The sequence below is a fragment of the Chelonoidis abingdonii genome, chromosome 14, assembly GCF_003597395.2.
Source record: "Chelonoidis abingdonii isolate Lonesome George chromosome 14, CheloAbing_2.0, whole genome shotgun sequence".
NCBI lineage: Eukaryota > Metazoa > Chordata > Testudines > Testudinidae > Chelonoidis > Chelonoidis abingdonii.
This window is the reverse complement of record NC_133782.1, coordinates 30,065,665-30,091,527: the sequence shown is the minus strand read 5'-3', so window position 1 is coordinate 30,091,527 and position 25,863 is coordinate 30,065,665. Positions and strand designations below refer to the sequence as shown.

Sequence of the window (25,863 nt, the reverse complement as noted above, 5' to 3'; positions counted from 1 at the left end):
CATACCAAGCATGTGACAGACCAGGAGGAGCCTGGGGAGGGGGAGACTTCCCCATCTGGCACTGTGTGGACTCACTGGCCATGTCTGCAGTGGTGATTTGCCCCAGTGTCAGCCTCCGGGGGGCTGCCCCAGTGGAGCTGCCCCATTACAGCCCCCTGATGCAGCCGAGCAAAGCCCAGATGGGCAGTGGCGCTGCTTGTGCTGGGTTCACACCAGGGGATGTCACTCACTCCGCTGCAAAGTTCAGCAGCTTTGCCCGTCTGTTCTAGGGGATTGTGCCAGTGCAGCACCACAGGGGCTGAGCCTGGTGGCTGAAACCCCCACATTGCCCCCATGCAGAGTGTTAGCCAATGGGAAGGGATCACAGGCTCCCCAGGGCCAGACAGGGCTGAACCTCTCCCTTGGCGTTTAACTTCTTTTACATGACACTGTAACGGGGGGCTGGGCTGTGGCCTTGGTTTTCTGAGTCTCTGTGTAAAGGTTTTGCCTGACTCTGCCTCATTTTCTTGATCTGTGTATTTCTGTTACCCTAAGCGGAGAATCTGGTGCTGGTAAGACTGTAAACACCAAGCGGGTCATTCAGTACTTTGCCATTGTCGCAGCCCTGGGCGACACGCCGGGCAAGAAAGGAGTAAGACCCTCATTTGAAACACACTTTGGCTGTTTTCTTTTTTTTTCTTATTTTTTTTTTGTAACTTTTTGCATTTGGAAGTGTGTTTGGATCTGGCCCCTCACGGGCTTTGCTTTTCCTTTGACTTTTGAACAAGCAAGGCTTGAAACAACTGATCTTGGGGAAATGGAGTTTTTAAGTGGCTCACCAAACTGATCAGCCACACCGGGGACTTTTGGGCCCACCTTTTCCTTCACTCCAACATATTTTCTTTTTCAGACAGTGCAAAGGGGACAGAACCCCCCCCACCCCCCATTTCCACCCCGTCTCTTTTAAGCCTTGCTTTTTGCCTTTTTCCCCCTTTTCTCTTTTTTGTTCTTTTGTTAATTTTGGTCCCTTTCCATCTTCTGCTTTTTCTTGCTCGTTTTGATTCTTTCTCGCATTTCTTTGGTGTTGGTTATTTTTGAGATTCCCTTGCAATTGCTTATTTCTTCTGGGTACTTGATGCCCCAGCCTGCTTTCCCTTGCAGAAGCAGACTGGTTGTTTCAGGTAGTGGGTAAGCAATTCTCCAGCATTGTTTTCCTTCCCTCTTCCCTGGGTTTGGATTTAACTGTTCCTGCTTTTTGGTGCTTTTCTTCTTTTTCTTGAGCTAATCTATTTAACACATTTTTGGTATATTTTTTGAAATTTAATCCTTCGATTTTTTTGAACTGTTTTAGTAACTAAATTTTAACGCCCTGTTATTTTGATTGATGCTTTCTGTGATTCTGACCTGTCCCTTCTGGAATTCTAAAGGCAGTTTTCTTTCCTTTTTCTAGCAAGCTCCTGCCACTAAAACGGGGGTAAGTGCTACAGGGAATAGGGGCCACTCCTCAAGTGAGAGACCAGGCTTGCTGAGCAGCACCTTGTTAACTCCCTCTAGTGGTGGGCCCCTTTCTGAGTGCCCTTGTGCCAGTGCAAGTTAGGAGTAACTGCGATGATGTCAATGGAATGGTATCATTGTGAAACTGACACGAGATCAGAACCAGGCCCCTGAGGTGACAAGGCAGTAATACAGTTGGGAAATGCTCTTGTGGTTGCTGAGAGGATCCAGGGAGGCTGCGTCTCTCTTCGTAGAGCAGCTTCTCTCTCAGTGGAGCGATCACTATTACCAGGTGTGGATGTGCTGACTCACCCCTGCTGGTCTCTCAGGGAATTAGCTCATTTTCCAGCCCAGAGCACCCTCTACAGGCTGGTGATCTGCCTGTCCTCTGGCCCCATGTCCCTCCCAGGACCCCAGTGCTCTGTTAACCGGGGTGCTGCCCCTGAGCAGTAGCCTTTTTCTCTCAGGGTCTCCCCTCCCCAGGAAACCCCCACCCACTATCCCCACCTCACCTCAGTATCAGGCTACTATCAGTCATAGTCTAGCCACCATGACCTGGAGCAGACTGCAGTATCAACCTACTCATCACTGCCCAGGTTGGGTTTGGACTTGCTGCCATGGCCTACCCCTGGGCTGCCCTCTGCAACCCCCAGTACCAGTTGCCTTGTGCTAGGCCACAACCTGGGCCTTTCCAGGCTGGAGCTCCCCAGCTCTTCTGCCTTTCCCCAGCCCTGCTTCACACAGGTAACCTGTCTCTAGCTCCCTGCAGCCAGGCCTTTCTCTCGCTACAGGCAAAGAGAGAGTGCTCCTGGCTTCCCTGGCCATTTTATACAGGCCAGCTGTGGCCTGATTAGGGTGTGGCCCAGCTGCAGCTACTTCCCCAGTCAGCCCAGCTTTTAGAGCTGCAGCTTTCAAGCTCTCCCAGGCAAGAGTGGGGATTCACCCTGTTATACCAGGATTGAGAGCTATACATTGCAGGGCATTGAGTCAGACTGGGATTTTCTATCCACTGCCCTGGGGATGGAGTTTCTTTAGCTCCCACTTCACTGCAAGCCTGTCCCATTGCCTCAGCAGAAGGGGGGCTGGAAGTTATTGCTAGGCTGTGGCTCTGTGAGAGGCTGCACTGCAAACCAGAAATATCTAAAAAGGGCCAGTCTTGAAGCAGTTACTCAGTGTCTGGTCAGACCGAGCTCTTGCTGACTTCCTCAGGCATTGACCTGACTATAGGCTTCAGTACCAGCCCTTGGGGACCAGCTGGCAGTAGCTGCTTGCTTTGTGGGGGAGGAGGTGCCTCATTTAAATGAGAGTGACTGTTAAATGTTGGGGCCAGAGCACTGAGTGGATTCACCCCAACCTCAGGAGCCTAGTTTCACTCTGTCATGCACATCCCCTGCTTTATATCTGGATAGCTTGACTCTTGAGTTTTAGCAGCAACATGTCCCTAATCCCAGGGGGTAACAGTTTGTTGGTGGTGCTGGGGAAGGGGAGTGAGGAGCTAGGGTGCTGCACAAAGGGTTACATTTACAATGGTAGCAGTACATCGAAAACATCATCGTCCAAAGCCCAAGTGGTTCCGTTATGCAGTGTATAACTCCTGCTCCCATGTTACACTTGCCCAACGGACCAGAGTGCTGAGCTCCAGGGTCCCCCAGTCCAGCTCTGCATGGGAGGGTAAAGTGCTTCTGAATAACAGCATTATGTAAAGAGCCATGTAATCAAAGGGCTGCGAGCCCATGGTGGGCTGCAGGCCATATAGTCAGTAAGGCTGGATGAATCCATCCAGTAGAAGCTGCCCAGAAACCATGCCCATATCTGCCCCTCTCCTCAAGGTTATACGTGAACTAGACAGCTGTTTTCTCTAACCTATCCCTTCAAAGGCAATCTTTGTTGCATCTGCTGCAATATTATCAGCCAGCTATCTTGGATTCAATGTGATCTCAGAGCAACAGAGAGAGGATGAGAGGGGGTTAGTTCATATTCCCAGGTAAGAAACTGTGCTAGCTGGAGTTAAGCAAGCTAATCTGGATCAGTGACCTCAGGAAAATAACCTTCCAAGCACACTGCAGTGGCCAGAACCTTCAGAGTTAAGGTTCCATTCCAACCATGAGGGCACATGCTGTGCACCCTGTATGCTAGGCAGAGGCGTGTCTATGGCCAGGATTGCTGCTAGTTGACACTCAGCCCTGGAAATCACAGTGATTTGCCTAGGGACCCTGATAGCTGAGATGCTTTAAACCCTGTCCCTTTGTGTTTCGTCTGTGGATGAAAACACCTGAAACCATGGCCAGTGCGGCTGAGACATCGGAGGCTATGTAGCCCAGTTGCAGTGAGATAAGGCTTCAGCATTTCTGCTTGCTCAGGGAGCTGAGCCCTGTGGCTAGCAAAAGGTGCAAATGGCTGTCCAAAGTCCAGTGTGGTGTAAGGGGAGTGTGCTGGGCTGGCCAAGCAGGAACTGGTCAGTCTTGGCCATGTGTATAAAGGGAAAGCGGAGGGATATTGCAGAGGGTGCCAGGCAGGGAGGTGTCCCATGGGTAGTGGGTTAATGGTAGCCACAGCTGTGTGCCTAGAATTGCAGTGCCTTGGAAGCATGCAGCACTGGTGTACCATTGTCTCAGGAGTGGGGGCGAAGGATGGCTGGGGACACGTGCAGAGTTTAGGTTATTCGAGGTATTTTCCAAGAGTGGGGTGGGGTTTAAGCAAATTTCCCAGTTTGCTGACTTTAAATTATTGATAGAGATTTAAAACTTGAATTTCACCTTCTAGTTAGCAAAGCGTTTCTCTGGGTGTTTCCTGTGGGGACCATTTTTAACCCATGATGTACATTATCACTGGCTTGGAAGCAACAGGCTGGCTGGTCCTGGGGTGACAAGCGAAATCAGCTCATCGCTAGCCTTCCTTCTCCTAAGCCCCTCATCAAACAAAGCCATCCAGGGCATGTGGGCTGCAGCTTCTCCACTCAGGGGCAGGTAGCACAGCGAGGATGCAGGGGGAGAGGTAGCGCCCTCTGAGCAGTGCTGCCCTCTCATCCTGCAGGGGGCGCCACAGAACATTTCCAGCTTCGGGCAAAGCAGGAACAAAGCCGTGAGCCAGTCTGTTCTCCTGAACCAGTGGGTCCCGACTAGTGCAGTGTCCTAATGAATTCCCCGTGTTCTATAAGCGAGTGTTGCAGTACTTAGCTACCACGCGTGGGGATTGGGAGACCCAATTCACTGCTGTTCTTTGAGAGGAGAGGTGCTAATTAACAATAATTAACAAGGGATACACAGGTCCACGTGCAATGTAAGGCCACATAGTGTGAGAGAGCTGGGAACAGGATACCCAAGTGCCTAGCTCCCAGCACTCTCATCAGTCACTAAAGCAGGCCACATGCTTGGGCTCTGCCCCCAGTGTTTATGGCTCAGTGAGAGTTGATTTCAGGGTCAGAAAAGCCAGAGGGTCTTACTGTAATGAGAGCCCTTGTAAGAAGAGTCTTTGGTGCAACCCAAATACAAAACCCAGTGCTGAGCTTTGGAGTTTCCAGGTGATAGGGTTAGATGAACATTCAAACACTGAGATACACTTGTTTGAAAGGTCGGAGCAGGTGCTGCCATGACCTCTGTCAAGTGGATCTGCTGAGGCTGGAGGATATTAGAAAATGAACTGAAAGCTAGGGACAGCTTTGACTCTGGAGAGCTGGCTGCCTCTGTGACATGCTCTTATGGACAAAACTCAGTGCTAAAGTTCTCGACCCATACCACCACCTGGGGAAGTTGCAACAGTAGCTTAATGTAGTTAGGACTCAGGCGTTTAAAGACACAGTGATGAAAAACGCCAGCACTCTGTCTCCACTGTGGCTTCCGTTGCCAGTGGCTCTGGTGGAGCGGCACCCATGGTGAATTACACATCTTGGTTTCCTGGTGTAGGCAAGGCCCTGCATCCCTTTGGCATGACTAAGGTATCAGGACAGCCTGAGCATTTGGGAGGTTCTGCCTAGGTACACTTGTGATAGTCAGGGTTCTGCTTGGTTGTGTCTGGAGCAGTTGGAACAGTCAGATGATGACTAGCGTAAATGGACTGTAGCTTTATGGAACCATTTGGAAAGCACACCCTCCCCTATAGAGACAGTGACTAAGGCATGATGTTGTGGTACAAAGTTATAATGCCATGGTCTAATTGCTAGGGCACTGGGCTCTGAGTCAGGAAACATGAGTGCTAGTCCCAGCGCTGCTTTTTCAATGACTTCACTGCTCTGTGCCTCAGTTTTCCCTCACATCCCTCTGTCTGTCTTGCTTAGTTTGGCTTTAAGCTCTTGGGGCAGGCACAGTCTCTTCTGTGTGTTTGGACGCTGCCCGGCACACTGGGCTCCTAGATGCTACTGTCAGACAAATGTAATAACAAGAACATGAGTCTGGGGCTGAGGCATTGCTGTCAAGAGGCCATCAGGGAGTTCTGAAGCTCCCCCCAGCCAGCGTCTATAACACTGCACGCCGCACCACAGCTCTTGGGAGAATGGTTCTGACATGTTTAAAGGAAAAATCACCTAGGAATATTACAGAGGGTTGTTACTGTCTCTTCCTGGGCTATTTCCTGGACCCCTTCGCTTCCCAAGGCAGGTTTTCTCAGTGCCACGAGCCCTCCTCTCCAGGCCTTGATGGCTATAGCCCCGTCACACAGACTCCCATGTACCGCTGAGCTATTAGCCTGGATCTTTATAGGGACCACTCACAGCGGACTAGATGGCCACAGAATTCATGGCCTCAAAGCCCAGCTCTGCTTCCCAATGTTAATTAAAAAAAATAAGATGTGCCAGGTAGGAAGGCGCCACCCTGGAGACTAAAGCCTTAAGGGAAGCTAGTGAGAGTAGCAGAGGGTCGAGGGACACAGCACTTTCCCCTACCCTGTGTCCTAATGCCCCTTAGCTGCATCTATAGCAACAGAGCCCACTGTTACTAATGCTACAGGCACAAGCTGACCCATCCTTTGGCTGCATTTTCTAGGGTACCCTCGAGGATCAAATCATTGAGGCCAACCCTGCTATGGAAGCCTTTGGCAACGCCAAAACCCTGCGAAACGATAACTCTTCGCGCTTTGTAAGTATGCTAGCAGGATTTATATTTATAACGCTCAAGTTATCCATACCCATGCCTGTGTGAAGTGGTCACAGATATCCAGAGCTAGCTTTTACATAGGGAGCAAACCATTGTCAGAACTAGCAACTCTCTCTTCTTTAGATGGGTTGGCTGTAGGGCCAAATCCTTTGCTGCTGTAAAGCGATGCCACTTCCTGATGTTAACTGACCAGGCTAGCTCACTGACTTGTGCCATTTAGTTTACACTAGCTGAGGATCTGGCCCTAAAAGGTGAGGCTGGAGTTAGGTGCAGCCCAAGGTCCATCTCAACTTGGATCAGGCTGTGAGTATTGACTGGCAGTGCCAGGAAGGAGCCTGGCACAAAGGGAGAGCAGGGAGAGCTGGAAGTGCCAATGCTGGGAGGTGCCTCAGTGCACCGGTGGTACAGTTTCCCCTTCACTGAACTCTGGCCCTGTGTTTGGCTCAGCCAAACCCCTGGTTCCCATTTATCTCCATAACAATGCGCTGGAGGCAGTGGAGGCCACAGTGGCATTCTTGGTCCTCTCTGGATTCCCCAGTGCACCAGGGGCCTGGGAGTGTCATGGGGGTCTCCTGAGCTTGACCAGCAGTAGCAAGCCATGACTCTGCAGGTAGTTGTGCTGCAGACCCAGCATCACGCAGCTCTGCCCAGGAGCCAGGGGCTGTCAGGGGCCATCTGCAACCATCCTCTGTGTGCTGCACGAGAGCACAGCCACAGGGAGCAAAGCTCAGGGGGATGATCCCTCTGCTGAGCCAAAAGGGACCAGCACAGGCCTGAGAATTTCGCCCAGACACCTTGTATTGAGCCCCAAAGTTATGTGACATTAACGTAAGGCAAAGAAGAGACAGACCCTTAGCCCTCCCCAGCCTCTGAGTTGTAAGAGCTGCCCACCCGGGACAGCAGTGTACCTGCCTCAGTTCCTTTGTCCAGCCTAAGTATTTACCTCCTTCCCTTAGGGCAAGTTCATCCGAATCCATTTTGGCCCCTCAGGGAAACTGGCCTCTGCTGACATTGATATCTGTGAGTAAACAGCCTTGCACACCTGCCAATTCAACATACTCTTTTTCTGCCCTGACACTGGATCAGCACCAGAATAAGGCCAATCTGTTTTTTTTCCTGTTTGTTTCTAGACTTGCTGGAAAAATCCAGAGTGATTTTCCAGCAACCCGGTGAGAGAAGCTACCACATCTACTACCAGATCCTGTCTGGGAAGAAACCCGAGCTCCAAGGTAAGCAGCTTCAAAGCAAACAGCCCAGGGGAAACGACAGTGTAAGCACATCTGACCTGGGCAACCATAGCCCCCGGTGAAGTCACTGTCCCCCAGGGGGAGGAAGCCCAACTAGATCCCTTGGAGGGAGGGTGCTGGGGGCAGAAGAGTCATTACTCAGCTCTGCCCTCTGGGATCTCGTGGAGGGCCCAGAAATGATCCCAACTGGCCTGCCAGGCTCTGCCGTTGAGCCACCTCTCAGGCATTGAGCAGGGCTGGGATCCAGGTGCCGGGTGACAGGAAACCTTTCTGCACTGGAAAGATGCTTGGCAGAGGCCTAGAATGATAAGCTTCTTGGCTGCTGCCTGTTGAGCGTGCTGCTGGATCATGAGAAACACCTTATTAGGCAGGTCTGGAGAGCAACGGAGCAGTAATCTTATCTGGGGGTCACGAGGGCAGGCACCGCCGCTTCTAAATCAGTCTCCAGCCCAGCAGTGTTGCAAAGATAGCAGAAGGGAGCTAGAGCTGCAGAAGAGATGGGCCTTGCGAGGGGTTACCAGGCCTTCTGGAGTCAGACCCACAAGCCAGCTAGAGCTGAGGCAACAGATCAAAATGGGCTGGGAGTCACACCCAGCCATGCTTCTTTCTTCTGCCCTGGGCAATTCCCATCAGAGGCTTTCACCTCAGCCACCCAGCCCTCCCCCTGCCCTGCCCACAGAGACACAGCAAGTGCGCTGCTTAGCAGTGGGAACTGGGCAGTCCAGCAGTACATGCCACAGGGCCAGGGGCCCTTGCTGCAGTGAGGGGGCTGTATCCACAGCCATGCGATGGGCACACTGTGGTGGTAACGAGGCCCTGCGCAATGAGACCAGGGTAGAGAGAGTGGCAGAGCACTGGGGCATTACCAGGACACATGGACCAAAGGCAGAGCAGGGTAGCTTTCCATTGCTCTTTGGCAGCTGCTGCTCAGCAAGCTGCCTGAGATGGCAGCGCACAGCGCAGCTGAGCCTCCCCAGGAGCAGTGGGTTTTGTGGCATGTGCCAGGGCCAGCTTCATGGCGCATGGTGCACTGTGGGCAAGGATCGAGGGAGCCTGGGAGATACCAAACATCCCACTGCACTTAGCCTGTGCCCAAAGCACTGCCCTCCGCCTTCCCTGCTGATCTTCATAGCATGCTCCAAGGGGCAGGGCTCCAGCCTGCCTCCAGCTACTTCCTGATGCCTGGGGTGGCCACCTGGGAGCCTAGCCCTCTGCCAGGTTTGCAGGCCAGAGCTCAGCCAAGGGAGGGCATGTCCCACGGCAGAGCCCTGGCTACACTGGGCCCTAGGGCTCAGTCCTGGAGCTGTGCAGAGCATTAGGCCCCCCGGGTCCTGCGCCAGCCTTTCCAGTGGAGTCTGCTCTGGAACGTAGGTCAGCATGTGGGGGAGCCGAGTGTACCTCATGTCTTTGCTCTCCCTCCTGCTCCCAGATATGCTGCTACTCTCTCTGAACCCCTACGACTACCACTTCTGTTCGCAAGGCGTAACAACGGTGGACAACCTGGACGATGGCGACGAGCTCATGGCTACAGACGTACGTACGGGACCTGTGAGACAGAGCAGGGGGCGAGGCCTGGGTAGAGGGGAGAATGGCTTTATATGCTCCTGGAGAGAAATGGAGCTATGGCCCAGCTTTGCTGAGATACCGCTAAGCTCCACTGATGTTTTATTAATAATCAGCCGGTGCACATCTCCAGCCCCTGTCCCGCAAGGGCCCCTGACGTTTGCAGACATTCACTCCCTGGCAGTGAGAGAGGGCTCATTCTCAGCCCCACTTATAGATTGGAAAGCAAGACACAGCATGGGTCAGAGCCATGCACAGCAGTGTGTGTCGTTCCTATCACTGTGCACCCAGAGGGGGTGAGTCCCATGCAAATGGCCAGTGAGATGCATGGCCACCACAGATGCATGCAGCCCTAGACAGGTAGGTGTGAGCGTCTCATTCTGAAAACCACCGAGCGACTCAGTGACAGAACCAGGAATAGAACCTGGAGTCCTGGCCTCTGATGGGGGGGCTGCTGGTGGGTGCTCAGTACCCACGATTTTCCCCCTGTAGGTGCTCTAGCCCTGGAGCACCCACAGAGTTGGAACCTATGGCTGAGGATACTGGAAGGAACCCCAGTTTTAGGATGAGACAGGTACTAGTAATGGTGGATTCAGTTATTAGAAATATAGATAGTTGGGTTTGTGATGACCAGGAAAAATGCCTAGTGAATTGCCTGCCTGATGCAAAGGTAATGGATCGCCCGAGACAGCTAGACTTATAGGTAGTGCTGGGGAGGAGCCAGTGATCATGTTACATGTAGGTACCAGTGACTTAGGGAAATATAGGAGAGAGATCCTGGAGGCCAAATGTAGGCCGCTAAGTAAGAGATTAAAGACAAGGACTTCATGGTAGCATTCTCTAAAATGTTTCCATTCTACGCACAAGGCCCGTAAGGCACACAGGGTCTCAATGTGTAACCCTTCTGCCCTTCCGAGTTAGCAGCAACAAGGACTGGGTTCAGTATCCAGGGGTTCCGTTTCAATAACACAATGCATAACCGGCTCGAGCCCCCACCCAGTGACCTGGGACACTTACATACCAACCCCCCCCCCGGGCGCCTCTAGGAGGCAATACTTCCCCTCTCGCAAGCACGGAGTCTGAGTGTAGCAAAATCCTTTTAATAAAGGAAGGAAATAATGCGGCGTCCCATTGGAGAAACACCACAAACAGGATTATAACACAAACCATAAACGAAAACCCACCTCCAAGTATGTTTGGCAATGTCCTTTCCCCCTTAGGGTCTTAAGTCCAATCACCCCAAAGTCCAACAATCCAAAAGTTTCTGGTCAGTGCCACCCCAGAATTCAAGAGTTTATCTGCAGAGTTTTACCCCCCACAGCCTGGGTGGAAATGGAGGGGGGAGTCCACACAGGGTGTTAAGGAGCACCTTAGGAGGGCCAGGGCCAACTGCTCTGCCTCTCCGTGGAGTTCTGCTGCAGCCTTCACCACAACCATCTCCACTCCTCCAGCTGTCCCTGCAAACCGCTTCACTCTGCTCACTGTTCCATGGGCTGCTCCAACACACTGCAAACTGCTCCACTCTGCTAGCCACTTAGCGATAGGTCTTCAGGCTCCCCCACTAGTTAACACAGCACTCAGTGATTCTCAGCTCAGCTCTTAGTAGGGGAGCCCTGGTGCTGGTGCACCAGCATCCCAACATGAATTCAGCTCAGTAGTCTCTAGATAGACTCCTAATGGAATCAAAATTAGCTCTACTCTTTAACAGTGGAGAGAGGAGAATGTGCAATTGGTGTTCTAGACCCTCAAAAAGGGGCCCATACCATGCATGCACACCCCAATCCCCAACCTCTCTCAATTCACTGGGAAGTGGAACCCATGTCCCTTGTCTAGCAAGTGTCATTTAATTTATATTGAGACATCTCTGTCATAAAGCAGTCTCGTAGTTCCTCATTCACATAATGAGGTGGCAACACTTTATTTATCCTGCCCCAATACAAAGAAATTGGGGATCCCAGATCTGTCAAAATAACCATCCCAGGCTGCCTTGCTGGGTGTGCCATGCAAATATCTGACTTCCTGAAATTCTTTCCACACTTCCCATAATTCACCACCAGATGTCAGGGTAGAGCTCATCCTGACTCTGCTTACAAATGCATGGATGAGACAGTGGCGTGGTCTCAGTGGGGAGGAGGGATTTAAGTTAATTAGGAACTGGGGAACCTTTTGGGGAAGAATTAGTTTATACAGGAGTGACGGGGCTCCACCCAAACCAAAACTGAACCACTCTTAGCATGTAAAATTAAAAAGGTTGTAGAGGATGTTTTGAACTAAGGGCTGGGGGAAAGCTGGCAGGTGTGGAGAGCACATGGTTTGGGTGGGGACGTCTCTTAGGAATGAAATGGGGAACCCTACGTCCTAGTAAAGTGGATGAGAAAGAAGTTGGTAAAGTACAGGTAGGAGCCAGTGAGGAACAGTCAAGTGTAAAAGAGTCACATTTATATTTAGCTCCCAAAGGCAAGCAACTGAACATTGACAAAATGCACTAGTGCTTATCTACAGCTGCTAGCAGTCTAAATTCTAAGCTGGGTGAACTAAAGCCCCTGGTTTGGAGTCAGCATGGTGATATAACAGACCTCACGGAGGTTTGGTGGAAGGAGGATAATCAATGCAACTTTAAGTGAAACGATGTTTAAGTGAAACGATGTTAAATGAATCCAATTTTCCCATAAGATTTAATGTAAATGCGGGCGGTTAGGTTCCAAGGAAATTTTTTGGGGGCAGACAAAAGGTATATACTGTACAGTACTGTACTTTACTGTGGTGGGGAGGTTCCCCTGGCTTACCGCTGGGGCTCAGGGTAGGGGTGCAGTTAGGGTGTGGGAGGGCGCTCAGGATGGGGGTGCGGGGTCTGGGAGGGAGTTGGGTGCAGGAGGGCGCTCTGGGTGGGGTTGCGGGAGGAGGCTCAGAGCTGGGGCAGGCAGGAGGTACAGAGCACTTACCTGGGGCAGCTTCTGTTTGGTGCAGGGGGTGTGCAGGTGGATCTGCGCAGTGCAGCACTGCCCCCATGGCTGCGATTCTGGGAGCCATGATTCTGGGAGCTTTCCTCCCACCCACAGGCAGGGCCACCCGGAACACAGGGGATTTAGAGGCTGCAGGGTCCTGGGCTAAGGGGGCCCTGGGGCCCTGGCCTGCAGCTCTAAAACCCCTTTCAGAATGCGGCCCTGCAAGCACAGGCCAGAGGACTCAGGAGGAGCAGGGGCAGCAGCACAGCCAGCGGCTGGAAAGAAACAGTGCTTTCCCCTTCAAAGTGCCACTTCTCTCCGGCTGTTTGTTTGGCAGCACTTAGGACTTTCTGGGAGGGAAGGAGAGAGGGAGCGGGAGCAGGGCCGTGCAGCAGATTCAGGAGGCCTGGGGTTTTTGGTGGCGGGGGGCCCCCGCTTTGGCGGTAATTTGGCAGCGGGGGGTCGTTCCGCTCCAGGACCTGCCACCGAATTACTGCCAAAGACCCGGCACTTCAGCGGCGGGTCCCACTTTGGCGGTAATTTGGCGGCGCAGGGTCCTTCCACCGTGGGGCGGTAGGACCCCCCCGCTGCCGAAGACCCGGAACAGAAGAAGCTCCGGGGGCCTGGACCCCGTGAGAGTTTTCCAGGGCCCCTGGAGCAAGTGAAGGACCCTGCTCCAGGGGCTCGAAAAACTCTCATGGGGGCCTCTCTGGGGCCCGGGGCCTGGGGCAAATTGTCCCACTTGCCCCCCCTCTCTGGGCAGCCCTGAGGGGGAGGAGGCAGAGAAGAGGAACTTGAGCAATGCTCCCTTGTAAAGTCAGCCAAATGACGTTATAAGGGAGCATTGCACAACTTTAAACGAGCATGTTCCCTAATGGAGCAGCGAAGTAACTTCGAAACAACATTAAGCGGGAGGACGTTAAGTTAGGAGTTACTGTATATAGGAATGACAGAACTATCCACTCCCAGTCTTTATTCAAGCCTAATTTAATGGTGTCCAGTCTGCAGAACTGGAATTAATTTGCAAACTGGACACCATTAAATTAGACTTGAATAAAGACTGTGAGTGGATAGATCCTTACACAAAGTAAAAACTATTTCCTCATGCTAATTTCCTCCCTTCTGTTACTCACACCTTGTCAACTGTTTGAAATAGGCCATCTTGATTATCACTACAATCTTTTTTCCTCCTGCTGATAACAGCCCACCTTAATTAATTAGTCTCGTTAGAGTTGGTATGGCAACACTCATTTTTTCATGTTCTCTGTGTATGTATATCTTCTGACTGTATTTTCCACTGCATGCATCCGATGAAGTGGGCTGTAGCCCACGAAAGCTTATGCCCAAATAAATGTGTTAGTCTCTAAGGTGCCACAAGAACTCCTGTTCTTTTTGCTGATACAGACTAACATGGCTACCACTCTGAAACCTAACAGAATATTAGGAACTATTAGGAAAGATATAGAAAATAAGACAGAAAATATCCTGATGACATTATATAAACCCATGGTATGGTCACACCTTGAATGCTGTGTCCAGTTCTTGTTGTCCCATCTCAAAAAGGATAAAATGGAACTGGAAAAGGTTCAGAGAAGGCCAACTAAGATGGTCAAGCCTATGGAACGGCTTCCGTACAAGGAGAGACTAAAAGGATTATGGCTGTTTAGCTTAAGAAAGAGATGACTGAGGGGGGATATGATAGAGGTCTATAAAATTGTGAATGGTGTGGAAAAAGTGAATAGAGAAGTATTATTTACCCTTTTACACAATACAAAAACCAGGGGTCACCCAATGAAATTAACAGGAAGCAGGTTTAATACAAACAAGGAAATACTTTTTCACACAATGCACAATTAACTGGTGGAACTCATTGCCACAGAATATTGTGATGGCAAAAGTATAAGTGGGTTCAAAAAAGAACTAAATAAGTTCAGGGAGGTAGGTCCATCAGTGGCTATTGGCCAAGATGCTCAGGGATGCAACCCTATGCATGGGGCAATCTTCAACTTCTGACTGCCAGAAGCCAGGAAGAGGAGACAGGGGCAGATCATTCCAGCTGCCCTGTTCTGTATACTCACCTGAATCTTTGGTACTGGCCACTATTGGAGACAAGATACTGAGCTAGATGGACCACTGGTCTGATGCAGTTTGGCCTCCCTTATGTTCTAAATTAAATTGCTGTGGCTCAGGTTTGTTAAGTAATATAGATGAACGATGAGATAACTGATAAAAGGCAATTTGTGTCGTTGCACCCTAGAAGTTCAAAGCAATGGCACGTGCATTTTCCAGTTCTGGAAAATGTTTTATTTTCTTCTGAACATTTTGACTTTTAATCAGAATAAATGAAAACAAAAATGTTTTGGTTTTGGAAGGGGGGAGTGACTGAAAACGCAACATTTTCAACTGAAAGCAGACATTAATTTGTGTGAAAAAGTTCATTTAAAAATAATTTTGACAGAACTTTTTGGCTCTGCCCTACTCCAAGTGTTCCTGTTGCCAACACTCACAATGATGTCATGAGTCTCGCAGTATTTCGTTTTTCTCTTAAAGCCCCAGCTCCTGGCGTCATGTGATTATGTGACAGTCTGAGTTTTTCTTTCTTTCTTTCTTTCTAGAAGTGAGTTTCTAGCCCTCAAGGTTACACAGAAAATACTGAAAATGTGTCCCAAGGAAAGGCTCCAAAACGAGACACCAAATGAAAATAGCCCCCTGTTTATGGTGTCTAAGTCAATCTCATGATTTCTCAGGGCCCGTCTCCTGATTTTTGATCACTCGGGATAGGCCACACTGCACAAGGGTTGTGTTATGACGGGCCATGTGACCATGCTGAGCCTGCAGCACCTGGGACCACTGGGGAGTTTGGAGGGCCCCTCTGTTCGCTGGTGGGGGTGGGTTTGCTGTGACAATGGCTAGGCTTAACTCGCTTCCTGTCACCCCTCAGCATGCCATGGACATCCTGGGCTTCAGCAATGAAGAGAAGTATGGCTGCTATAAAATAGTGGGCTCTATCATGCACTTCGGCAACATGAAGTTCAAGCAGAAGCAGCGGGAGGAGCAGGCGGAGGCCGAAAACACTGAAAGTGAGTTTGCCACACAGCTGAGTAGGGCTGGGGAAAACTTAGCTGAGCCCAGCAGGCTGCATGAACACCTTCCACTGCTGGACAGAAAATCACAGGGCTGGAGCATTTGAAACAATCCCCGTCAAGTTTCCCATTCATCCACCTGCCATCCCTTCCCTTTCCCATATTCCTCTCCTGTGGCAATGCCTATTGACTAGGGACCATGCCTCCCACAGTGCTCAGAACTCCCCACAGGAGCCCTGCCTCTCTGAGCATCCGTTTGGTGCAGGACACTGGGTCTGCTTCTGTCAAATCAGCTGCACTGTGCAAAGGTTTATTGTTCTCCTTTATTTTATTGTCCTCTCTCTGCACAAGAGGGAAGAGAAAAGGCTGTGCAGGGAACCTTAGCTCAGGCAGTTCCCAATATTTGAGCACAGCACTCAGTGAGTGTGACACAGTTCAGGATACATGCTAGTGCAGCTGCACTGGCAAAGAGAATGTTGATTTAACAGGAAGTGATTCCCCTTCATCGTTAAGATGGAGCAAATCTTCCTATACAGAGATTCTCTGGGTTGGTAATACCTCAGAGAAGCACAGGTGCAAAAATCTCCTGATGCCAAAAACCCCCTACAACTCCACCTGACACACCACACCCTGGAGAACACAATACAGACACTGCCCACTGGGGAGGTGAGCAGACTACAGAGCATTTTCAGGTTAGTGAAAGCCAGCAGAGGACAGCATCATCAGCCCGAGAAGCATATATTTTGTCTTGAGTATGCCTATCACCTGGCTGCTTCCTTATGGTTTGATGATGTGTTGCAGGTGCTGACAAGGCCTCCTACCTCATGGGAATCAGCTCAGCTGATCTCATCAAAGGGCTGCTCCACCCCAGAGTGAAAGTAGGAAATGAGTATGTGACAAAAGGTCAGAATGTGGAACAGGTGAGTGTGCTGGGACTGTAGTCTCCTGCCTGCATTGTTACCTGGAATCCCTTGGCTTTGTGCTCTACAGGAGATCGATGGCTTTGGGTGGCATTCCCAGTGCAGGGCCTTTAGCTCTGGAGTTCACCCTTCTGGTAGCCCCACAAAATCTGAGTTTGGGTGCTCCAAGTTCATGGTGTAAGCTGAGCCTGCTGTTGCTGTCTTTTAGCAGCTGTCTCGGTTAGTCATTGCTAGTGTGACGTGAAAGCAGGAGTGTGCTGGGCTGATGGCTGGATATTTTTGGCCATTGCATTTTACAGTGATGGGCCAAGACTGGAATTTCAATTTGAACCCCTTTGATTTGTGGAGGGTGTGGGTTCAAATCCTTGGACACTGTGGTTTGGCCTAGGTTGGACCCAAACACAAGAGGGGCCTAATTTCTGTGGTTCTTGCTTCAGCTGTAGTCCCAATCTCATGAGATGTTGGCTCAAGATGGTGGAAACCTCCCCAGGACAGCAGATCTTGTGAGATTCCCACTGTTGAGAGCAGGAAGGTTGCAAGCGCAGCTCATGAGGTTTCAGCACCCTCAGCCTCACACCCAAAACTCAGCCTGGATTGCACACCAGCCTGGGAGTCACATTTCTGATCATTCCTATCTGAGTCGTGGGCCTATGTTCCATCTTCAGAAATGACTTAGGCACTTGGGAGCCTGGGGGTCATAAATTCCATGGGACACAGGCTCCTAAGTCACTGGGGCACTTTTGAAAATGTGACCCCAGCACATCCCTAACAGGCTGCCCCAGCCTGGAGCTGCAGGTACACTTAGTCAGGAGAGGAGGGCACAAGGTAAATGTCTGCCTGAACACAAACACACAGACTAATTCAGTGGCTGAAATGTGAACAGCCCTTGGTGGGAGCAGCAATTCCCTCGGCTCTGGCTGGCTATTCCCCTTCCTGCTCTGAGAGTAACGGCTCTTCACTGCCTCAGGCTGGGTGTAGACAGAACAAAACCAATAGGGAGCAAGTCCTGATGTGACGAGCCCTCTCTGGATTGCATTGGCAGGTGGTGTATGCAGTCGGGGCCTTGGCCAAAGCCACCTACGATCGCATGTTCAAGTGGTTGGTGACTCGTATCAACAAAACCCTGGACACCAGGCTGGCCAGGCAGTTCTTCATCGGAGTACTGGACATCGCAGGCTTTGAGATCTTTGAGGTGGGTTGCAGGGGTGGTGTGTATTAAACAGACTCAGTGCCATAGACACACATGCAGCTTTCTCGTGGCTTCTGGCAGTTCTGCCATGAAGATATGGGTGGCTATGGAGAATGGAGCTCATGCGTCAATTCATTAACCCAGAATACTGTACACCCAGCACAGCCCCTGGGAATTGCTCTGCTGTTGCTGAGGACCAGAATGCCAATTCAGTCCCAGCTGAGTTCCTTTCCACCTGTTCTGGAATGGGATCCCAGCTGGGTCTGTCCACATGGGCTAGGTGGAATCGGTGATGGACTGGGACCAGTGGATGCTCCCTTTTGCTGACAGAGGTTTGGTTTGTGCCTGCAGTATAACAGCTTTGAGCAGCTGTGCATCAACTTCACCAATGAAAAACTGCAACAGTTTTTCAACCACCACATGTTTGTCCTGGAGCAAGAAGAATACAAGAAAGAAGGCATCGAATGGGTCTTCATCGACTTTGGCCTGGACCTGCAGGCCTGCATTGACCTGATTGAGAAGGTAAAGCATGAAGCATGGAGATGGGGTCAGTGACTCTGCCAGCCTGCTTGGGTGACTGTGTTAGACTGGAGTGGGCTGAGCATACTGTGTGGCTGCACAGGGCTCTGATAATCCCAGTTCGTTACCAAGCATCCAGCTGAGCAATACCGTTGGGTGGATCGTTTTATTACAGGGGTAGGATAGATGGCTGCCACCAAACTGAGCTGTAGGGTAAGCGTTCTAAATGGCTTGCTGAGCCCTCAGCGAGTTCTGGATTTCACCCTGGCCCTGATTGCTTGAGAGGGAAATGAAAAACAAGTCCGGGGGAGCGGGATGGCCTATGGGAGCAGGGGAAAATCTAGCTTGTGCCTTGGAAAATCCCTCTCAACTTTTACTGATTAGGGAAACTGCAGAAGGCAGTGGGCTGGAGGTAATGCCGGGGCGGGGCGGGGCGGGGGAGGGGGGACTTTCCACAATAGAGTTTATCCTGCCAGTTGAGATGTAGGGAGGGAATGATGAGGAAATGCTGTCACAAGGTGGTGATAGTTTGCCCTGAGGCACATTCTCCCAGCATCTCTCTGCAGAGGCCTGAATGACGACTCTCCCTCGGCATGTCCCCAGCCAGTAGTGCAGAGCAAGTCCCTGTGCAATTCAGGTGCTAGGATGGCTGCATTTGTGCCAGGGATTGGTCGGGAGCTGGAATAGGGTGGGGGCCTGTCCTGTCCTTTCCCCACTATGCCGAACTCTGAGAGGTTCACGGGTATCCTTTCCTGCAGCCGTTGGGAATCCTCTCCATCCTGGAGGAGGAGTGCATGTTCCCGAAAGCCTCTGACATGTCCTTCAAGGCCAAGCTGTATGACAACCACATTGGGAAGTCACCTAACTTCCAGAAGCCAAGGCCAGACAAGAAGCGCAAATACGAGGCACACTTTGAGCTGGTGCACTATGCAGGAGTGGTACGTCTCCCGCCAAGCCCTTCTCTTTCCCAGGCCTCTTGGGGTCTCCGTGCTGGGCTGCTGACCTGACCTGCTTCTCTTTGTCCTGTGGCGACAGGTACCCTACAACATCATTGGCTGGCTGGATAAGAATAAAGACCCCCTGAATGAGACAGTGGTGGGTGTCTTCCAGAAATCACAGAACAAGCTCTTGAACAGCTTATATGAGAATTACGTGAGCTCCTCCTCAGGTGAGCCGTGGTCCTGCTCCACTTTGCCCCCCCCCACACACACACCATGACCTTACCTGGGAACACCTCCCAAGCTGCCCAGAACTGCTCTCTGCCGGCACCAGCAGGCCTGCAGAGTGCGGTGGCTCTGACAGAAGGCCATCACCAAGGGTGGAGTATGGTTTTGTGGGGCCCTGGGCAGAGCAAGTGGGGGCCCCTCCCCACCCCTTCTGCCTGCAGTCTCCCCAGCCCATGCTCCTGCCAGGGAAATAGGATTGGAGCATGGGGGCACCCATTTTTCTGGGGCTGCCAATTGGCCAGAGCCCCTGGGCACAGGCCTCGTTGGCCCAGTGGCTAATCTGCCAGGCTCTGCTCACCAAGAGACCTGGGGTGCCGCGCTGCATGGATTCCTGGGAGGCCTGGATTCAACTCTCATGCACAGTCTCTCGCTTCCTGGGCAATGGGGTGCTGCAGCTTAGTCCTGGGGAGCCCAGCAGGGGATTGTGTCGTGGGAGTGAAGGGGAATCCCAACAGGGAAAGCTGGGCAAAGCCAGAGGGGAGCAGCAGTTTACCCTGGTCTGCAGGTGTGGTCCAGGCTAAGTGTTGCCATTTCCCCCTCTATAGAGACCTGGCGCCCGGTGCTAGTGGGATTGCTAAGATTGGCATGATGGGGAATTCTGCCCATGCCAGGACTCACTCACCTTCCACTCCCCAATGAGGAGAGAGACAGGGGACTCACGCACAGCTCCGCCCCTCCGTTAATGTGCTCACTGATCCTACACACATTTCCACTCTCCCTCCAATGTCCAGGCTCACACGCTCGTAGGCCTTCTGCCACCGTCTCAGCCCAACACAGACCCCCTCTGCCTCCCGCCCCATACACCCACTTCTTCCCCCTCACACACCCATTCTTCCTCATCGCACACCCCTTACTTCCACACACCAATTCCTTCCTCCTCGCACACCCCTTCTTCCCTGCTTGCACACCCCTTCCTCCCACCTCACACACCCATTCTTCCTCCTTGCAAACCCCATCCTCCCACACACCATCGGTCCTCCTCACACACCCCTTCTTCCCCCTTGCACACCCCTTCCTCCCACATCACACACTCACCTCACACACCCATTCTTCCGACTTGCACACCCTTTACTCCCAGCCACCAAGTCCTTCCCCCTTGCACACCCATTCTTCCCCCTTGCACACCCCTTCCTCCTGCCTCACACACCCATTCTTCCTCCTTGCATACCCCTTCCTCCCACCCACCAAGTCCTTCCTACTTGCACACCCCTTCTTCCCCCTTACACACCTTCTTTCCCCCTTGCACATGCCTTACTCCCACCTCACACACCCACCTCCCGCCTCACACACCCATTCTGCCCTTCTCACAAATCATCTTTTCTCCTCACACATCCATTCTTCCCCCCATGGACACCTACCTCACACACCCCTTTTTTCTCCCTTGCACACCCCTTCCTCACACCTCCCCCTGCCTCACACACTCTCAAGCCCAGAGCTGGCCTGTGGTTCATCTAGCAGCACCAGCATGGGACCCAGAGTCTTCCAAGTGCAGCAGACACAACAGACCACAAAAGAATACTTCGCTGGTGTAATGAATTTACCATTTCCCTCCAACAGATGAGCCACCAAAGGCAGGGGTCAAGGAGAAGCGTAAGAAGGCGGCTTCCTTCCAAACGGTGTCCCAGCTGCATAAGGTAAGAGCGAGACCCACACCCAGGACTGGAGGGTGAAGACTTTCCTCCAAGAATCCATCCCAGCCCCTCACCCAGCCCAGGGGCATCTCCCTCACAAGCCTCTGATGCTGTAAGAGATACGAGGACCCTACAGGGTTGGTGTTTCTTGCTGCATGGGCGCGACAGGTCCTCAGCCCTAGAGCAGGTGCTAGCTGTGCCGGGTCGCGAACAGTCTCAGCCCCCAGCTGCTAGCTCCTCTCCACGCTGCACTCGCTCAGCTAAGGACCCGTGGTCCCAGACGGAGAAAAAATACCCCCCTTTTAGGTGGGGCTTGTGCCGCTGCTGAGCCTGCGATGGCTTTGCTGCCCGGCACCCGGCAGCGTCTCCGCCTTTGGGAGAGCGGCAGTTAAGACTTGCAGTGATGTTTAGATAATGTATTACATGAACATCACTTTAAGTCTGTGCTACCTCTCTCCTCACTCTGGACTGCAGGAAGGACAGCCCTTGGCAGAAGACAATGAAGGTGGATCTTACGGGGCTCTGAACAGAGGCGGATTATGGAGCCGCCCTGCAGCTCTCCTGCCTTGGGAGCTGGCTAGAGCAGATTGCTAGCTCAGTGCACCGCAGGGCTCTGAACCCCTTCACAGCACTCACTCCCAGGGTGTCTCTGTCCAGGCGGGGGCTGAGGCAGCCAGGGGGATAGCTGAGAACCAGACCAGACTGGCGTTCATAAGCTGAAAGCTAGATCCTGCAGGAAGAGTCTTGTCCTGCAATGACAGGGGAGCAGCAGCTGTGCCAGTCTCCACTGGCTCCAACGTCAGATGGGCTGGGGGTGCTTTCAGAGCTGAGGGCCCAGGTTCAACCCACTGGCCTCCTTCCTTGTGCAATGGGAAGGCCTCTTTGTCTTAGAGTCATGCTGCTGTGAGTGGGTCAGTCTAGCTGCTGCAGGGTGTCTGCTACCGAGAGCAGGGGGCTGCCTGAGCTTGTGGCCTAGGAGAGGGGGTAGCTTGGCATGGCACAAGGAAAGGCAGGGCTTCAGGGTGGCTTGGGCTGTTGCTCAAAGGGAAAGGAAGTCCCATGCATCACCCACATCCTGAGTGAGACAGGGGCAGGGGGAATGTCTTCCCCCCAAGGCTGTGCCCTGTCCTAGCACTTTTTACAAGGAGCGTGGCTGGTGCGGGGGATGCCTATGTGGCTGGCTCTCGTCTCCAGACTCCTGGGGTCAAATCCATCCCCAAGCTACAAATGAAATCGTGCTTGGGAGCCCCTACTGTGCATGGCAAACCCCTGTGGAGAATGGCACCACCCAGTGCTGAGCCCCCCTGCAGGCTGCAGGCCCCCAGCACCCAGCGATCTCACTATGGAAGCTGGGCTTGGGTGTTGTTCCCACAGCCTTGGGAAGGTACAAAGCCCCCTGAGGAGACATTCCCAGGAAATGAAGCAGGCCAGGGCGAAGGGGCATTGGCAGAAGAGGGCTGCGGGAGCCCAGGGCTGGGCTAGCAGGGCACTGCTGGTGGCATTGAGGGGCATGAGCAGGAGCTTGCCCAGCCTCTGTGCACACTGGGCCTGGCTCAGCTCTTCTCTGTCACCAACCCTAAATTCACTTCTAAGAACAAGAGCATCTGGTTCCTTGCCCCGCTCCACAGCGCTGGCACTTGTGACACCCAGCACCACTGCCGGCCCCAGCCCCTGTCTGAGAGGGGGGCAGGCCCTGCTCTGAGCTCAGACTGGTGCTGGCATCTAGCCGGGGGCTCAGCCCAAGCAATGGGACAGCAGGGTGGGGACTTTTATACTGAGAACTGATGATAGGGCAGGGGGATGCGAGGCAAGTGGCAACACTCGGCAGGGCCGAGGCAGCGTGTCCTGCCTCACCGTCGTATCTGCCCTACAGGAGAACCTCAACAAGCTGATGACCAACCTGCGTGCCACCCAGCCTCACTTCGTCCGCTGCATCATCCCCAATGAGACCAAGACCCCAGGTATGCAGCTGCAGGGCTGGGGCTGAACTGGAATGGGCTGGTCGGGGACCAGGGCTGATAGGACAGCACTCAGATTAATGGCAGCCCATCATTATCTCCTCTGGTCTGCTTGTGCAGGGATCCCCCCTGTTCCCACCAGATCTCTGAGAATCCTATCCCCCATCTCTAGTCACTGATTCCCAGCTAAGGAGGCCTGACAGGTGTCTCTCCTGGCCTATGAATTCCAGTTCTTGTCAGGAAGGGTCAGGGGAAGCACTCCCCTCCAGCTGCACCATGTGCCCTAGGGCTGCCCAGAGGGGCCACAGTAGAGCTCCCTGTCCACATGGGCCCCATGGATGCAAAAGTGACAAGGACCTTTACAAGGGTCTAAACCTAGAAGCAAGAGGGTTGCTCCTCAGGAGCTGTGGGTAAAACACCTGCACATTGTGGATGCTGGTCCGACACCTCCTAGAGTCTCCTGGCAGGAGCAGCAGAGATTGAAGGCAAATCCTTCCCTAGCTACGCTGTGAGCCTGTGTTCTGCCATTGCGTGGGAGACACACATAGCACGGGCCACCCTCAGAGAGCAGAGGGGGCCCAGGCCACAGCACTGGGTTTCAGTCCAGGCCAGCGAGTGGGGTAATCCTGTTATTAAAACAGGGGTCATGTGCAAAATCCACATCCAGCTGGAGGCTCCGCTTTCAGCTCCCCAACCCCGCTGGCCATGGGGTTTGGTTTAGGTCCCAGCCTGGCCGACATGGGCCACGCTGGCCATGGGGTTTGGTTTAGGCCCCAGCCTGGCTGACGTGGGCCCCGCTGGTCATGGGGTTTGGTTCAGACCCCAGCCTGGCCGACGTGGGCCCTGCTGACACAACCCCGTCTGCTTTCTCTCCTCTGCAGGAGCCATGGACGCCTTCCTGGTGCTGCACCAGCTGCGCTGCAATGGCGTGCTGGAGGGCATTCGCATCTGCCGCAAAGGCTTCCCCAACAGGATCCTCTATGCTGACTTCAAGCAGCGGTAATGCCTCCCCTCTCTCTCCCCTGGCTGCTGGGGACTAGCTCAGGCAGGGGGCAGATTGCCCCAGGCTCCACTCCACTCCCCAGCACATGGGGGTTCATCTAAACCCAGCACATACGTTGCTCGCCCTCTGCCACTAGGCTCTGCTGCGCATGGTGCCTTCATCCTGCTTCCCAGGGCAAAGCCATCCAAGATTCCTTGATGCACCTGGGCTAATGTGGATACAGCAGGGTCTTGTGCAGCCGTCCCCCAAATGATGGTGATTGGAGTGAGAGGCCGGAGCCTGAGGCAGAGGCTGAATATCAGTCAGGGGTGAATGAGGCTCGCCCCATCAGATGCACAGAGCCCAGTCAATTCCTTCCCTGCCTCTGTGATCCCAGCTCGGAGCTGGGTGGAAGTGTTGGCCCAGGCACAATCGGCCGCCTGCTGGCCTGGCTCTGATCCTGGCAGTTCAGCCCCCTGGTGCTTGTATCCTGCAGATCTCAGCACAGAGGAGGCAGCTCTGAGCTGGCCAGGCGTGCTGGGTACTGGTGCACAAGCCAAGACACAACCTGTGGCATAGTGCTGCCGGTGTCCAGCAAGGCCACAGCACATGTCGCACAGATGTGTTCCTGGCTGGGTCCCTCCATGCGTGGAGTAAGAGGAAGCTACCGGCTCGGTGCTATGGCCCCTCTTCTGTGTCTCTGCAGCTATCGGATCCTGAATCCTGCTGCCATTCCTGATGACAAGTTTGTGGACAGCAGAAAGGCCACAGAGAAGCTGCTGAATTCCCTGGAGTTGGACCACTCCCAGTACAAGTTTGGTCACACCAAGGTGAGAGGGGAGGGCAGCTGGGCTCAGGCAGGCAGGGAGGGAGCTGGAGCTGAGGCTGGGTGGTCTGCCCTGAGGATGGGACTCCTCCTTAGAGACCTGCAGGGAGGGGAGAAGTGAGAGCTCCCAGTGCTCGCCTCCAGCTCCAGCTCACTCTGCTCTCCCCAGGGCTCATCGCCTCCAGAGCTCTTGCTCCAAACCACCCCCAGCGCTGTCTGGACTAGGCCCTCCTGCTGCAGGCCACTGCCCTGCCTGCCTGCTCTTCCATACCAGGGAGGAGGCAGAGGCAGGGGTGGGGTGGCTCAGCGTGGCAGCTGGAGATGGGTAGCTAGGGAAGGGCAGAGAGGCAGGCAGGAAGGAGGGTCCAGCAAGGACTCCCTTTCCCCAGGCTCCCATCACCCCAGTGCATGTTGTGTATCTGAGTCGCTGACTCAGAGCTCCCCTAGACCCTGCCCTAGCAATCGGGGCACATGTCACGAGTGGGCTGTGGTGCAGTAGCACTGTGAATCCACACCAGACAGCGCGAATGACACACACTCCGGCATCTAGGGGTCTGCCCTCCGAATCGCTGCAGCACCTGAGCATGTACCGCAGCCACAGAGAAACATGGTGCCCTCTGCAGGGCAAAGAGAATGCAGTGGCTGCTTCAGGTATCTCTCCTGAGCAGGCAGCAGCTGCCCTGAGCCCCTCTGTGGTGCCACTGAATCCCATGCAGCTGATGGCTGCTCAGAGAGTTCAGGTGCCCGTTAGTCCCATAAGCTCCGCTCCTATTCCCCTGCTTGCAGGTGTTTTTCAAAGCTGGTTTGCTGGGCCATTTGGAGGAGATGCGAGACGAGCGCCTGGCCAAGATCCTGACGATGCTGCAGGCCAGAATCCGTGGGCGGCTGATGCGCATTGAGTATCAGAAGATCATCAGCCGGAGGTAGAGCAGCTAGAGGGGCGGCCTGCCCTACTAGCACCGCTCACCCTTTGCCATCCAATCAGAGCAGGAAGGGATGTACCTTCCACCATGCCCAGTTGGTCAGACAAGCCCAGGGGTGGAGCTGAACGGAATTCCAATGAAACCTTTGCCAATCAATCAAAATGGAACCATTTTGTGGCGATGGTTTAATGTTGCTGAAGTTCCAGCAGAGCCCTGCCTGGTTTCGGTGCAGCTCGCCCGCCCCACTCCTGGGCAGCCAAGATCCTAGAAGTTCTGGCTCCCAAGCTCATG

General features: G+C 53.1%; 1 protein-coding gene across 1 annotated transcript in view; it reads left to right on the top strand.

The window, feature by feature from the left end:
- MYH7B (myosin heavy chain 7B) overlaps positions 1–25,863 on the top strand; it is a 56,599-nt gene that overhangs the window by 10,458 nt on the left and 20,278 nt on the right. The window contains exons 7-23 of the mRNA XM_032789306.2: positions 535–631; positions 1,430–1,453; positions 6,450–6,542; positions 7,517–7,580; positions 7,691–7,789; positions 9,237–9,340; positions 15,257–15,395; positions 16,200–16,318; positions 17,361–17,510; positions 17,859–18,029; positions 18,785–18,964; positions 19,062–19,194; positions 20,810–20,886; positions 22,757–22,844; positions 23,723–23,840; positions 24,530–24,653; positions 25,436–25,572. Coding sequence (XP_032645197.2) covers positions 535–631; positions 1,430–1,453; positions 6,450–6,542; positions 7,517–7,580; positions 7,691–7,789; positions 9,237–9,340; positions 15,257–15,395; positions 16,200–16,318; positions 17,361–17,510; positions 17,859–18,029; positions 18,785–18,964; positions 19,062–19,194; positions 20,810–20,886; positions 22,757–22,844; positions 23,723–23,840; positions 24,530–24,653; positions 25,436–25,572 — 1,917 coding nt within the window. The remainder of the gene's footprint in view (positions 1–534; positions 632–1,429; positions 1,454–6,449; positions 6,543–7,516; positions 7,581–7,690; positions 7,790–9,236; positions 9,341–15,256; positions 15,396–16,199; positions 16,319–17,360; positions 17,511–17,858; positions 18,030–18,784; positions 18,965–19,061; positions 19,195–20,809; positions 20,887–22,756; positions 22,845–23,722; positions 23,841–24,529; positions 24,654–25,435; positions 25,573–25,863) is intronic.